The 16,186-nt window shown below is 40.6% G+C and overlaps 1 protein-coding gene across 9 annotated transcripts in view; it reads left to right on the top strand.

Annotated features, from left to right (window-relative positions):
- LOC147026140 (bifunctional heparan sulfate N-deacetylase/N-sulfotransferase 2-like) overlaps window positions 1-16,186 on the top strand; it is a 555,697-nt gene that overhangs the window by 450,612 nt on the left and 88,899 nt on the right. Inside the window, exon 16 of one of the 9 annotated variants that reach the window (XM_085881259.1) lies at window positions 1,338-2,189. The exons of the other annotated variants lie outside the window; for them this stretch is intronic. Within the exon in view, the coding sequence (XP_085737385.1) occupies window positions 1,338-1,358 (21 nt within the window). The 3' untranslated portion in view covers window positions 1,359-2,189. Of the gene's footprint in view, window positions 1-1,337; window positions 2,190-16,186 lie in introns of those variants that run through there. 9 annotated transcript variants of the gene reach the window in all.

Here is a 16,186-nt window from a genome sequence, read left to right as displayed (position 1 = left end):
GGCCACAATTTTCAAGCAATTGTTCTGAAATGTTTTGTGTATGTGGGTGACCGGCCAAGGACAGCAATGCTTAATTTTGGTGAAGATCTGAATCCAGATGTGAATGTGAGAATTTTTGAAGTGTGATTCTTCAGCATTGAGTGAAAAGGCCAAAAACGATATTGAGCACAAGATCTCAAAATGTTACAGATGGATTCGGATGAAACTTGGTGGACAGGTTGGGAATGCTACGAGGTGGAATTGATTCAATTGTGGTGACGATGCGAATCCAGATCTGGATGCGAGATTTATTTCATTTTTAACTGATTTTTCATCATTGAGAGATCGGGCCAAAAACGAGAAATAGCACAATATCTCAAAAAGCCGTGGACGAGTTATGACAAAACTAGGTGGATGAGTTGGTTAGGTGACGAGAACAAGCCGATTCAATTTTGGTTAAGGTCCGGATTCAAAATCTGAGCTATCAGTGGGATACAAAATATAAACTGTTCAGCCTGGCGGAGGGATGTGGTCTACCGAATGCCACTCCATTTCGCCAAGTGTCTCTCCATGAGTGATTTTTCATTTGTTTGTTTGTTTGTGAACAGTATTATTTCAAAAGGTTGTGGACAGATTCGGTCTAAATTTGGTGGAGAGCTTAGGTATGTGACACGGACGAAATGATTATTTTTTGATGAAGATCCGAATCCGTATTTGGATCCGAAAATTTTTAAAGTGATTTTTCGCCATTGACAGATAGGGCTAAAACGACATATCGGAGGATTTCTGAAAATGTTGTGCACGGCTTCCACCGAAACTTGGTGGGCAAGTTGGGTTTGTAACGAGGAAGAATTGATTTGATTTTGGTGAAAATCCGAATCCGGATCTAAGAATTTTTTTCAGTGATGTTTCACCATTGAGTGATAGGGCTAAACAGTATATTATAGCACGATATCTCAAAACGTTATGCATGGATTCAGCCAAAACTTAGTGGATGAGTTGGTTAGGTGAAAAGAGCAATCAAATTAAGTTTCAGTTCAGGTCCGAATCCAGATCCAGCCTATCAGTGGAATACAAAACGTAAACTAATCAGCCTGTCAGAGGTATGCACTCTACCGAGTGGCCGGTCTAGTTCTACTCTACATGGGCAATAATTAAACACAAATAATTTACTAAAATACTCCAATTTTCATTTGAAATAACTTTCACACAAATATCCTTCAATTATATCGATCCTGTGGGTTGAGATGGCCCACAGGTGTTTGGAGGGCAGTACACTCTTTGTGATATTGCACAGTGAAACCCCTCCCTAGAAACAGGAGACGCCCTCCATCCCTCACCCTGCCTCCATTTCCCAGGTTTCTCCAAGGAGCCAATAACCTACTTCTGGTGAAACGTCCGCATCCAGGCTCACTGCTCATCTCCACTCATTTGTTCCTCTTTTCTCTCACTTGTGGAACTAACTTCCTGTCTGTTCAATCTAATTCTTCCCTCCATGGGGTCAAGATGGCTGTTCATTTCATCCTCAAGTCATCCCCCATCCATAACCATGATCGTTTATACCCTCATTAACCCAAGATAACTGCCCAAGGACATTTTAAACACTTTAGAAAACTTCTGATGGCATATTTTGTGACTTAAGGTTATTCATGATAAATAACATTTATTTTTGGTTGCATTAAATAATGGTATGGCTGCCACATTGAAAATGAGCAAATAAGGTCGTTTTTGGTACCGTATCATTTAGAATTGAAATGATGTCGGAATGGAAGGTTGCTCACAGCCATCTGGGGCGGGGTGTGTGTGTGTGTGTGTGTGTGTGTGTGTGTGTGTGTGTGTGTGTGTGTGTGTGTGTGTGTGTGTGTGTGTGTGTGTGTGTGTCCACGTCTCCATATATTTTCGCTTAAAAAAAATTCCTCTGCAACTGCTTGTCCAATTGATGCAAAACTTTAATCATAGGTGGGACTGACTCCCCATGGAGAATATTGCATTGATAACTCTGCCATGTCACATGGTATGGCGGCCATATTGGATTAATGGAAAAAAAAAACATTGGACATCTTCTCCGAGACAGCTCAACGAAAAAATTGAAAAAAAGTTGTCATCAACTCCCCATGGGATATGTATGGTGTGATAACGATGATGTCACCGGTGAAGTGGTTTCCCAGCTATAATTGGTTGAATCAAAATCCTTGTCCAAAAAAATCTGAATCTTCATATATATATATATATATATATATATATATATATATATATATATATATATATATATATATATATATATATATATATATATATATATCTGATCTACGACCCGATGTGATTGAATAATTAAATTTATGATGTCATCGGTCACGTGGTCTGGTGGACATATTGGATTGACAATAAAAACGTAAAAAATCTTCTTCTCCAGAACCGCTTAACAGATCGATATGAAACTTCAAGCATTTCATCGAAGAGCCATGGGAAATATAGTTTGAAGTTTTTTTTTCATATTCACATTCACTGCCACAATTTATCCTTAATGTGCACAAAGGTAGTCATTAAATATCATAATAATCAATAATCAAAATCTTACCCATGTCTGAAGGAAGCAGTTCAGTTTGGCATTGAAATAGGCAAAGCCTAGAAATTAATGAAATCCATTAGAATTACCCTTTAGAATTTCACTTTAGAACCCTCAAGAATTACCCTTTAGAACCCATGAGAATTACCATTTAGAATCCTTTTGAATTACCCTTTAGGTTCCTCTGGAATTACCCTACCCTTTAGAATTAAACATGGTGGGTTAGAAAGGTGGTTCTTTTGTCATTTTTGACGGACGGGTGGGGGGAAGTAGAGTCCCTTTATAGAGAGAGTAGTGACATAGAGGGTCCGGAAAAATCTAGTCACGTGATTGCGTGGAGCCATTTTGAGTCCATCGCGGACAGGATCGGACGCATATCGGTCAGCGTTTTAATGTTCCCGCTGTACGCAGCGTCTCCATTCGTGTTTTACATCGATTTTACGACAAATGACAGGTTGTTGCGCCTTTGGGTGCACAAATAGAACTAAGAAGGGATTCAAGATGTATAGATTTCCATCAGATGCTAAAAGACGGAAAATCTGGGAGGACAGAGTCAGTCGTGTTGGATGGAAAGCAACTTCTTGGTCAGTTCTCTGCCGGGTCAGTGTGATGGTGGTCATGGTCCCATATGTGTATATTTGTGTGCTGCGAGTGAGACTGGCCTTTGCTTTGGCTTTCCAGGCTTGTTATCCATTGCTCGGAAGGCAAAAGGGGAAGGCATCTTTATTTAAAATTAAGTTTGAGTTAGAGTCTTCGAGCTAGATCAATTAATATAGGGTCTGGACTCTAGATCATGTCTCCAAAGTCAGACTCAGACTCAAAGTCAAACTAAAGTCAAAACAAAGACGAATGAAGGGAGAACGGATCCGGGCTAACTCGGCCCACGGACGAACACGGACTAACACGGCCCACTCTTCAAAGGCAGAGTTAGGGTCAACACTAACCCTAATTCTGACCCTAACCCTAACCAACGCTAAACCTGACCCTAAACCGAAATGTAACCCTAAACCCAAACCCTAGCTTTTAAGAGTAGGTTATACCAAAGATGTAAAATCTATTGGTGTGGGTGTAGACTGCCAGATCTCAGGATACTAAACAGGTTGACACCCCATAGAAGCATAGAACGGAGCCCATCTAACTTCTGAGTGTAGCATGGTCGGGACTGGCTTTTATCTTCGGGGGGGGGGAGGTAAGGGGGGGCATGCATTGAATGTATGTATTTGTCTCTGTTGATTTGAATGTGTGAGGACATGAACTTGTGTTTGTGTGTGTGACTTTCAATTTATAATTTGTATGTGTGTGCATTAGTACATGCGTGTGTGTGTGTGTGTGTGTGTGTGTGTGTCTGTGTGTGATTGTAAATATCTAATTTGTATATATGTATTAGAGAGAGTGTGTGTGTGTGTGTGTGTGTGTGTGTGTGTGTGTGTGTGTGTGTGTGTGTGTGTGTGTGTGTGTGTGTGTGTGTGTGTGTGTGTGTGTGTGTGAGTGATTGTAAATATCTAATTTGTATATATGTATTAGAGAGAGTGTGTGTGTGTGTGTGTGTGTGTGTGTGTGTGTGTGTGTGTGTGTGTGTGTGTGTGTGTGTGTGTGTGTGTGTGTGTGTGTGTGTGTGTGTGTGTGTGTGTGTGTGTGTGTGTGTGTGTGTGTGATTGTAAATATCTAACTTGTATATATGTATTAGAGTGTGTGTGTGTGTGTGAGAGAGAGAGAGAGAGAGAGAGAGAGAGAGAGAGAGAGAGAGACAGACAGACAGACAGAGAGAGAGAGAGAGAGAGAGAGAGAGAGAGACTCAGACAGACAGACAGACAGACAGACAGACAGACAGAGAGAGAGAGAGAGAGAGAGAGAGAGAGAGAGAGAGAGAGAGAGAGAGAGAGAGAGAGAGAGAGAGAGAGAGAATATGCCAGGTGGGGTGGGCTAATCTATTTTTGGTGGGATAAATGTATTGATTGGCAACATGGAGCAAAGTTTAGATTAATAATTTAAAGATGAAAATTAAACAAACACAAATATATGCCCACACATGTTAAACGAGGTCAAACAACTGCAGAAATACAAAGATAACTCTTAACATTGTATTGTACATGTACATGTATAAACAGGGAGGTGAGAGTTCGAGTTTCGCTCTCGCCTCCCTGAGATTAAAATGAGGCTGAAATAAGCAGCACGTGTACTTGTCTTGTTCATTCTTTCTTTGTCATAGTTCGAAATGTCTGTGACTATTAAATCACAACGAGCTCTGTGAATTTCTTCTTTATCATATGGCTCTTAGTTGTCATAAATCTTCTATTTTGTCATCTTCACATAATTTGTTCATTATCAACATGGAAAAGACCATTCCCATCTCTCATACATAGAGAACATAATGGAATACACGGTTCAATGCGCGAGTGCCATATGGTGGCTCTGCACGTGCACCACACTGAATGGACTCAAAATGGCGTCAAATCGTTAGTTGTCGCTACTCTCTCTATAAAGGGACTCGAGGGGGAAGGACCTCGCCAAATATTGAAGTGGCTTCACCGCATAATAAAGCTATGGATAATGGCAATGTACGTGACATAACAGGGTGCATGGATGACATCGGTATTGTTCAGAATTAGTGTACGAGGGGAGACTACGCGCTCCACCAAGTGCCATTCGAGTTTGTCACTTTTGTTCACCAACACAAAGCAAAATCAGGAAAAAAAAATGTTGCTTATACGGTACATCTCACTAAAACAAACATTGCGAGTTGATCATTATTATTGAAGTTATGTTATTATTTTGATTACGATAACAATATTATTAAGAAACTAAGGCTGATTTGTTATAGCTTGTTCGCACTTATCAGAAGTGGTTTCTGAAATAATACAACACTTATGATTGAGTCATGAATAATACACTGCAATAAAGGCCTAGCCTATTACGAGATATAATGTCGTCTCACGACACCACCATCTTACTGAAGCTGTCATCCTGAATCCTAGCGTCTGGCATTCAGCCCATCACCGCTGGACATCATATTGTCAGATAGAGTCAGATATATGGGTAATGTTGTTCGACTGCCATCAGCGAAGCGACAGGAGAGGTAGAGTGCTGGACGCCAGGATGATGTGCACATCCGAAGAGGTGACCCTCCCACTGACTCATGGTCAAGTTAGCCTAGTGCTCGATGTCACGCCATAATGATGTCCCAGCAAAAAGAGTGTGACAAACAGAGGGACAGACAGATGGACAGATGGAAAAATCTGAATACTTTATTAAATAAATAGTCAAAGAAATACATCCATTAATATTGTTAAATTGTCATGTTCAACATCAATTTTTATATGAGAAGTATAGAGAATGAAAAAAAGAAGTTACTATATATTTCAGGTTTTCAGGTTTCAAAACAAATAATTTGCAGTGAAGTCACTTTTGGAGTCTCTCTCAATTTGTGAAAAATAAACAATCAACATGAAATAACTAATGTCTGATTTACAACAGTTCTTTGATGCATCGATTCACACAAACCAACAAGAAGATAGCCGGGTGGACATTCATTCTGTGCTCTTGAAGAGGGAGCATAGTCCCTTCTGGATTACAGAAGTTTGTTGCATTGCAATCACATGCTGGGAGTTTGACCAGAATTGCTGCATTTGCAATCCACTGACTTGCACTAAATTTTGCATTCACATGTAATGAGTTTTCCACATGCATTTGGCACAGATGGAAGACGAGTCCAAACAACCTCCAGACCATTGTCACTGTCCATCCAATTGCTATTTACTGTTGGTGAGCCAGCATCTATCTCCTTTATAATTTCTTGCAGCTGAATCCTTTACCAGTAATTTGCCAGAGCAAAATGTAATTCGAAAGCATCCTCAGTAGATGCTTGCATTCTCAGTGTCTTCTTACCTTTACGAATATACTATTCTGGCTTCGTTAACACCTTTCTTTGTATCTGCACCACACACATGAAATGGTACTTCCCTTCAGTAGCAATAACATCCATGATATCAGCAAGTCAAACTTGCATCGTCAAGTCCCATCTGGCAAGGAAATGGATTTTTTTTTCAGAAAACTGCATTACTGCAATCTTGAGCACATCCTTAACATCGGCCTTTTGACAAGAATATGCAGTGTCCAGTTCCTGCTTCTCTGCGATGACCGGAAAAGTTTTAGCTGCAATACAATTGTTTTTGATCGCAAAATTATGTTCTCCCATGTCTTGTTGATTTGCTTTTTTTTTTTTCTTCAAACATCTTCGCTTACTTTCTGAGTTGAATTTAAAGGAACAACACCAATGCCATTTGATGTCAACATTGCTCCAGTCTGGAATGTTGTTCATCCTTTCCAATAAAACAGCCAATTCTGAATCTCAGTCACTTTCTTTCACGTATAATCCCAGTCACTCAATTTCTGCCTTGACCTGTCGAAGATCAGAGATTTTCCAGGTTGGTGTTTGGCAGAACACATAAAGTAAGTTATCTGATTCCAGATCGACATCTTTCGCTTCATAACAGCAACGGCTTTTCCTGACATTTGTACCCCATGCACGCAAAGCGAAAAGCGGGGTTAAGCAATTTGTTCACTTTCTCTGTTTTTCTGTCTGTCTACAGACGTCAGTTTGTGATCAAGGAATTACCTGATTTCTACTTCAATTTTATATTTTGAAAACGACATCATGAATCCGAACACTGACCTATAGGTTAGCAGTACTATGGCTCTGAATTTGTAAAATTGTACGGCTCTTGTCCCAATTGTGCTTGCACAGAGAGGAAAAAGGTAATTATTTTAGTCTGTCTGGCAGTCAAACAAAATTGAAAATAATTCCAAACATGAAGCTTACTGTTTTTAGGGACGTCATAAAGGACACAAACAGGCATGAAGAACTAATTTAACGTGTTAAATAAGGCGATGTAAAAGACGATGCATCAACGGTGGTAAACTTTTGAAAACTTTTTCTACAGCCTTTAAAACCTTTTTTTTTTTCAATTGAATTTTATACTTCAACACTGTACAAATAGCCTTATTAGCACCTTCCGTTTAGAAGTACTTGGAAAAATATTAACGCCATCTCATGCTTGGAGGACTGAGGAACTGTGAGATTCAGCATTCAGACAAATGTGGTGGTGCTAGACCTGTTTGTTTAGTACTAAATGCAAAGTAAGAGTTTAAAAGACCCTTCCCATGTCCTTTTTTTTTTCCTCAAAACTGCATGGGGTAACGTGTTCTATGTAACTCTAGTTGACTCTTAATCACCAGCAACATCTAAAATGGTAAATTAAAGATAGAATTCATTTCAATTATCAGCCTTGATCGGTACAAAAGTTCTTAAATTTTAGACTATTCCTGCAAGTCACATTAAAGACATGACGACAATAATAGCAGCATCTAGAGGGGGAGCACTCGGAAGAGTGCAAAACCTCCGCCGCCAATACTGCTGGGTCACTAAAGTGACCTTATATCTTATTCATTAAATATGATGTCAATAGTGCTGATAGAGTTGTAGTTCTTTTCTTCATTTTTTTTTTTGGGGGGGGGAGTTGGAAATCACTTGAAACATGAAGAGATGCAAAAAAATAAGAAATCGAAATTTTGTTGAAAGAAAAGTTGCAAACAAATTTTTTTTATTGAACAATTTTTTTTGGGGGGGAGTAGGGGTTGGAAATCACTTAAAACATGTAGAAATGCAAAAAAAAAAAAATTCTCGAACAATTTTTTTTTTTGGGGGGGGGGTTGGAAATCACTTGAAACATGAACAAATGCAAAAAAATAAGAAATCGAAATTTTGTTGAAAGAAAAGTTGCAAACAAATTTTTTTTCTTGAACAATTTTTTTTTGGGGTGGGGGTTGGAAATCACTTAAAACATGTAGAAATGCAAAAAAAAATTGTTTCTCGAACAATTTTTTTTTTTGGGGGGGGGGACCAAGTCCAAAATTTAATGGCATGATCCTTGGACCATACCTAACCCCCCCCCCCACCAAGTTTCGTTGAAATCCGTCGAGGAGTTTTTCCGAAATACTCTTCACAAACAAACAAAAAAAACACACAAATAAACAAACAAACAAACAAACAAACACACAAACAAACAAACAAACAAACAGAAAGGGGTGAAAACAGTAACCTCCATCCATCTTCGAAGATGGTGGAGGTTAATAATTAAATGCAACAACCAACAACCAACCAACCAAACAAACAAAATACAGTATAATCATGTTTTTGGAAAACAAATAAGTATTAAGTTAAAATATCAATCACAATTATTAAATTATTTTTAATTGTTCAACTTTGGGATAACATAATAACATAATAATGATAATGCATAATGAACTTGAGTTGCATGAGGGTTCGAATGTCTGTGAAGAGTCTTGGAGGTTGGCAGTTTGATGCTGACCCTGACTGAGTGATACCAAAGACTTTAGAAATGGTTTTACTGCTTCCTTGTTTGACACTCAGTATTTAGACAGTGAAGCACATGAAAACCCAATGAGTTGGCATCCATGGGAATGAGAAAATATCTCCCTATGGAGAGAAAACAATGTCATAAAGATGGCGTTGCCAGTACCCAGATTGTTGCGGAAAAGGAGAGAGGGCTTTATACATTGGCAAGGAGGCAATTACAAGGGGATCTGATAGAAATGCTTAAGATAATAAAGGGTGTAAACAAGAAAGGTGAAGAGTTTTATTCAGCAGAGTGGACAGTATTAGGACCAGGGGCCACAGCTGAGGTTAAAGAAAATGAGTGAGGACATTTTTAAGGCAAGGGTCTTTCAGTCGGAGAGTTGTTAATGCATGGAATGGTCTCCCCAGTAAGGTAGCGGCAGCGGAGGGGGTGGATATATTTCAATGGGATATAGATAGGTACCTGAATGCATTGGAGATAGAGGGGTATAAGAATATTGGCTTCTGTGCATGGTAGGTAGCTTGCGTGTGAATGGGTGATGAGACTGGACTTGGTGCGGCACAGGGCCGAACAGCCGACTCCTGCACCAAAGTTCATTGTGTATACTGTAATTGTGTTGAAAAGAAAAAGTGTTTCCCATTTAAATTTCAGTTTTGTACCGACATTGCAAGTGAAATGATGTCCCATATTTCATGTGTTTTCCATTGCCTCAGATTCATGTTATGTATCGTGTTGTTCCAACGAGCTCATCAGTCGACTCAGTATTGCCTTCTGGTCAAGGCCACTTTGCAAATTTTATACTTTTTGTCATCATTTTTCAATTCAACAAGCGCTCCATTTCAAACCACTTTATTTTAAGTGAAGGCAACATGTTGTTTATCCGCTTCAGTAAAAGATCTGTCTTTGCAAAGTAAACGAAACTTCATATTTTAATAAGGGCAATTACTTTGAAACAGAATTGTGCAGGACTATAGGTCTTTAAACTTTTTAAAATCTCTGTGACCATTTCACAGTGCCCTTTATGGTTAGTGGTCTTCAGTAACGAGCTGTGGAGTTGTCTGTCTCATCGGCTTCCAAACATATTCTGTTTTGATAAGTGCTACATCTGGAAAGAAAATGGAGTGTCTGTCTGAGCACAATGTGTAAATTGCAGTGAATTCATTAACAATGTTGACTTAAAACAAAAGTGAAATTAAAGGAAACTGAGTTTTGAATTTTGGAATTGCAATTCAAGCAAACTCATGTGACACTAGCGCTTTAAATACAAAGTTCAACCTCAATTCATTAAATGAAAATTAATAATTATTTTTAAAATAATTAAGTAAAAAGCACAAAGGCAATAACAACATACTTTATCAACACATATACACTCACTATTCTTCCTCTTCTTATGACATATGGCAGTTTGTCTGCCAGGCAGCTATCATTTTGTTGGGGTACAACTATGCCACTGATGATGTGCCCCTATTCCAGTAAACTGGTACTCATTTCACCAACATCAGAAGGATGACAGGCTGAATCAGCCCCACCTGGTGTTAATTCAGCAGTCAACAGGGCTTAAATTCAGGATCCTAAGATCCCAAGCCAGCCACCGTAACCACTAAGCCAACACGAGGCTTACTGACTGTGCTCATTACAGTGTATGAACGATCTGTGCACCCGTAAACTGAAGGCCTATGTGGTGGCCATTTCTACGTACATTGTTCATGTGGCAATATAATTGTATGTGACCCTTGGTCAATAAGCTTACATATCTATAATACCGACACTAAAACTATCGATTGATCCTCCATGCCATCTTGCTGAGGAGAGTGTTGGAACTTGGACTGTGCATGAGTGTTTGACCAAAATGTAATCCTGCTCCAATCCATCTTGGTAAGGAGAGGGGCAGAGCTTGCATCAAGCAAGGAAGTAAACTTGGACATCGATACAGTGGTCTACAAAAGTATTCACCCCCTCCAATGTTTTCACATGTTGAGCCACCTGAGTTTATTCCAAGATGCTTTCAAATCAAACATTGACATATAGTCTTCAAAAACGACTCCAAAGTGATAAAGCTAAAAAAAAAAAATGCAGATAAAATGTGAATAAGTTCGATGAACAGAGAAAATCAAATTATTCTCAGTTGCATAAGTTTTCAAACTGTTTGGCTAATTAACCAAAAATCACTTCAGGAGCAAATTATTTGTTTGAAAGGTTACAAAATAAGTGTAAAAGGTTTCACCTGTATGTAATCAGTGGTTTAACTTAAAAATTAACCTCCCCCACTTATCTGAGGAGTTTTAAGGTGCAACTCACTTGGTCAATCAACAAGGCAAACATGAAGACCAAGGAGTTTTCCAAATAAGTCAGACATAAAGTGGTGGAGAAGCACTGTTCAGGAGAGGGTTGTAAGAAAATTTCAAAGTCACTCATTATCCCTTTGAGTCTGATGAAATCCATCATTAGGAAGTGAAAGACGCATCATACCACCCAGACTCTACCTAGATCAGGTTGCCCATCCAAACTCAGCAGCCGGGAAAGCAGGAAACTGGTTCAGGATGTTTAATCCACTGAAAATCCAACAATGCCTTTAAAAGATCTGCAAGACTCTGTGTCTGAGATGGGGATCAGAGTTCATCAATCAACAATATCCTGTTCCCTTCACAAAGCTGGTCTTTATGGACTGATGGCAAGAAATAAGGCATTACTGAAAAAGCCGCATCAAAAAGCTCGTATGGTGTTGCGAAAAAGCATCTTGATGACACTGTAGGCATGTGGAGAAAAGTTTTTTGGTCAGACAAGACAAAAATTGAACTTTATTTTTGTTTTGTATACATAGTTGAGGTTCGTGGAAGAGCTAGTAAACTGAATGGATGAGGACGTAACAGACAAAAACAGGACGCAAAGCATGCATGCATGCATGCATGAGGTGGACAAGTTGGACACAAAGGATGCATGGGGTGGACATGATGGATACAGAAGGAAGCTCAAAGGAGGGAAAACTGAAAATTTGGAATTGGGAAGGATTTAGGTGGCTAATGAGGGGAGAAAAGACCATGGATTTGGATGGAGGATGATCTGAGATGGTGGGGAACAGTTGTCTTGAAGACCTGGAGGGAAGAATGAGATTGAAGAGAATGTGTAAGTTGATTGCACAAGCAGGAAAAAAAAAGAGGAAGAAATGAGTGGAGGTGAGCAGTGGTTCTGGATTTTGGGAGTTTCACGAGAAGGTGGTTGCTGGTGGACCATGTGCACCCTGCAGAAACATAGCTGGAGGAGGAGGGGGTGGTGAACAAAGCACAGAGATTGCAGAGGGTGCAAGACCACAAAGGAGGTGGATGAAGACTGAGAGACGACAAACCTGTCGATGATGGCAAAGTGATAGGCCATTATACTCAGCTTCATCACGTGAGATTTCAATGATCTTGAAGGACTTTGTTTCCACGGCATCAATCTGAGCAAGGTGTGAAGCAGGGTTTATAATGTGGGATCATTAGTTTGATTATATGTTACAACATGGGATCATCACACACCACCGTCCTGCAGTTGGGCTTCAATGCTACACATGGTACCCAAAAAGACAATTGGGTGTTGGCGTCCTTGCGGGGATTGCCGTTTCTTAAACAATGTCACTGTTCCAGACTGTTAAACCATTCCACACATTCTGATTTTTACCGCTACCCTCCATGGTGCTACAATCTTCTCCAAGGTCGACCTCATTCTTGCGTACCATCAGATACCTGTGGATCCAATTGACATCCCTACGACAGCAGTCACCATGCCTTTTGGCCTGTTCAACTGTCATTCGGCCAATGCAATTCCACACAAATCTTTCAATGTTTTATCGATCAGGTGCTATGGGGATTACATTTCTGCTACATGGATATAGATGATATTGTAATCATCAGCGCAATTGCAGAAAAACATCAGGAACACCGACGTGTCCTTTTCACCCATTTGCATCACTTTAGTATCGTCATCAATCCCACAAAGTGCATATTCGGTGTTCCAGATTTCAATGTTCTTAGCCACTGTGCTGACAGCTCAGGCATCTGTCTGCCCGAGGAGAAGATGCAGATTATTTGGGATTTTCCGTCACTGTCATCTCAACGCAAACTGTGAGAGTGTTTGGGTTCGTCAACCTTTACCATCGATTTGTTCCAAATTCAGTTCCAACACGAGCTGCCGAATGAGTTATTTGCAACTGTTAATCATGACGACATGCATTGTTGAGCCAAGCAGTGTCTTCAATGCCAACGCTTCAAGATACAACGTCACACTGTTGCACCACTCGGCAGCTTTTCAACACCTGATAGGCATTTAGACAGGATCCACATGGATCTTGTCGGTCCCCTACCACATTCAAATTGACTTACTTGTGTTGACCACTTCACCAATTGGCTAGCAGCGACATCAATAGCTCACCTAGACACATCAACTATCGCCAGGGCCTTTGTCCACACTTGGATCACACATTTTGGCGTTCCATCAAACATCACTACAGATTGTGGTAGTCAGTTCAAATCAGCTCTATTTCACTAGCTGACTCAACTCCTGGGTAGCGATCATGTGCAAACTACCGATCACCATCCAGCGGCGAATGGTATGGTGGAACATTTAAAACACCAATTTATGTGTTCCTTGAAAACGTATGACAACTCCTTGTACTGGATGGATGGTGTACCGATGATCTTGCTTGGTATGCGAGCTGATCTAAGAGACTACCGTGGATGCTCCACTACAGAGCTGGTGTACAGTGCATTGCTTCGTCTCCCAGGATAATTATTCTCAGCCTCAGATGACACCACCAACTATGCCAACCAATTTCATATGACCATGCGGACCCTCCGGGCGACACCAATATGTAGTCCTTAATCACGCCCGGTATTTATTCCCCAGAAATTTTCTACGTGCACCCACTTATTTGTTTGGTGTAATGCTGTCCAGAAACCCTTGAGGCAACCTTATGACGGATCTTACAAAGCTCGACAACGCTCCGAGAAGACCTTCATACTCGATATTAATAGTGGTCGTGATACAGTCTCTATAGATCGCTTGAAGCCAGCTTTTCTTAATGCAGCATTGACCCTGCCACTGACCAATGGCCAACACCTACTACAACAATACCCTTACCACTGTATACGACTTGTCTGGGGCATCAGGTAAACTTCCAAGCATAATATTTATGAGAATACATTTTGCTTGTTGGCCATTTCTCTTTGCTATGGCTTTTTATTTTTTTACATGGGCAATCGACATCTCTTCTCTGACTCCATATTGTATTTTGTTTGCAACTTCCATTCGATTAACACACTAGGAGGGGTGTAACGTAGTGGCATAATTTGCCTTTGGTTTTATAATATGTGAATCTGCTTTTTCTTTGCTTTATCGGAGTTTTTGCATCAAGAAAGGAAGTAAACTTCGTGCTCTCCGGTACTAGGTTTCCCGGCAGGGTTTTTTTGTTTGTTTTTTTGTTTGTTATTCAGGTGACACAGAGAGGTTTTGCGGTTTAATAAAGACTTGCCTCAGAATCCGAATGTCTTAGATGTCTTTTCTTCGAAGCTAAAATCTCTTACACTTAACCCAAACAAGGAATTTAATCATTGGCCATGGCAATGGTACAAATGTATGGAATTCTATGAAGAGCACGATATGAATCAAATATAGAATGAGCAGACTTTGAGGTTAGCTGGGTTAGCTCATTATCTTGAACTATATTTCCAAATGAATCTAAAATTTTGAAATTCACAATCATGGAATGGCTATCAAGGGAAAATAACATTTTAACACAAATTAACATGATGGAAGTGTTTTTGAAAACAAGTGTATGTATCATTGGTTGGTCTCTCCATATGTGTGTCAGAAGGTGGAACAGAACCCTCCCAGGTCTCAAAGTATCCAAGTGTGTGTGTGTGTGTGTGTGTGTGTGTGTGTGTGTGTGTGTGTGTGTGTGTGTGTGTGTGTGTGTCATCACGATTCATGGGTGTGTGCACCTGCGCACGCTGCTGCCACTGGTAGTCATTTCCACCCACGAGTCTCTTAAGACTGAACGGAGCCTTCCCTGGTCTCAAAGCACCCATCTCCAACCCAGGAAGGAGCCACGACTCATGAATGGACCAAGCCGTCTCCTCATTCGTGCTCCATTTCCCACTCCACGTCCACCTCTACCAATACTCCGTTTCATTCGTGCTCCATTTCCCCCTCCACCTCTCTGGTCTCGAAACACCCATCTCCAATCTGTGTTCGCCCAATCCCACCAGAGACATCCCCACTCACCCAGATATGGTACGTCGCTGCTATCGTTCACCATCTCCACACCTTGTCCCAAATGAAGTCGCCAAAAGGTAGTCATCCTCGGCAGGAGGGACAAAGTGCACCAAACTGAAAGACTCAACAAAGCACACTAAGCTGCATGGCTGTGTTGCATCCAAAATGCCTCGGTCTCCCCGAAGCTGTTATATTCAGCATGGTCCTCGACCCCACTGAAGCTCAGTCCCATCCTCAACAGGATGGAATTGATAAAGCCCTCGAGGCTGCACGACCAGGCTGCATCCCAAATGAATGACAAATGGTACGACACCTGGCGCCACATATGTGGTCCTTTTTCCTACCAAAGCTGCTGCCCTTGTTGTGGTCTTCGTTTCCATCAAAGATGTTATTCGGTGCAGTCTTCAGTCCCACCAATCCCCAATGAGAGGGAGGCAGCAAAGCACACCGCCTCCCTCTTGCCACCATCTTTGGGTGTGTGTGTGTGTGTGTGTGTGTGTGTGTGTGTGTGTGTGTGTGTGTGTGTGTGTGTGTGTGTGTGTGTGTGTGTGTGTGTGTGTGTGTGTGTGTGTGTGTGTGTGTCGATATGAGCTCATATTTGGTTACTTGTTCACCGCCAGCGTCTTGCTCCCCTATCCTTTCCTTACCCTTATTCTCTCATCCTTCCCTTCACCCATTCTTCCTCTCCATGTCCCTTGGCTCTCAGTGATGAATTTCCACAAACTAATTTAATTCCATTGTTGTTTCATCAATGCCTTTCATGGTAAAGCGAACATGTTGAGATCCATGTCACTTTTTGCCTGAATCGATGGAGTACATTTATGGAATAATGCATGAGTTTGGTGATTTATTTCCTTTAATGTCTTAAATTGTGGGTGGGGGGAGGGGGGATTGAGACCTTGTCCTTGTCCATAATTTGACAAAATGATAAGGACATTAGTATTGACATCTGAGCAGTTTATGTGATTTTAACTAACAGAGGCCAACACCATTAACTTTGATTTCAGGCTCATGG

The sequence above is a fragment of the Eptatretus burgeri genome, chromosome 5 (assembly GCF_056783735.1).
Source record: "Eptatretus burgeri isolate ZD-2024b chromosome 5, Ebu_testis_v1, whole genome shotgun sequence".
Classification (NCBI taxonomy): Eukaryota; Metazoa; Chordata; class Myxini; order Myxiniformes; family Myxinidae; genus Eptatretus; species Eptatretus burgeri.
Note: the sequence above shows the minus strand (reverse complement) of the source record. Positions and strands in the feature narration are given on the sequence as shown.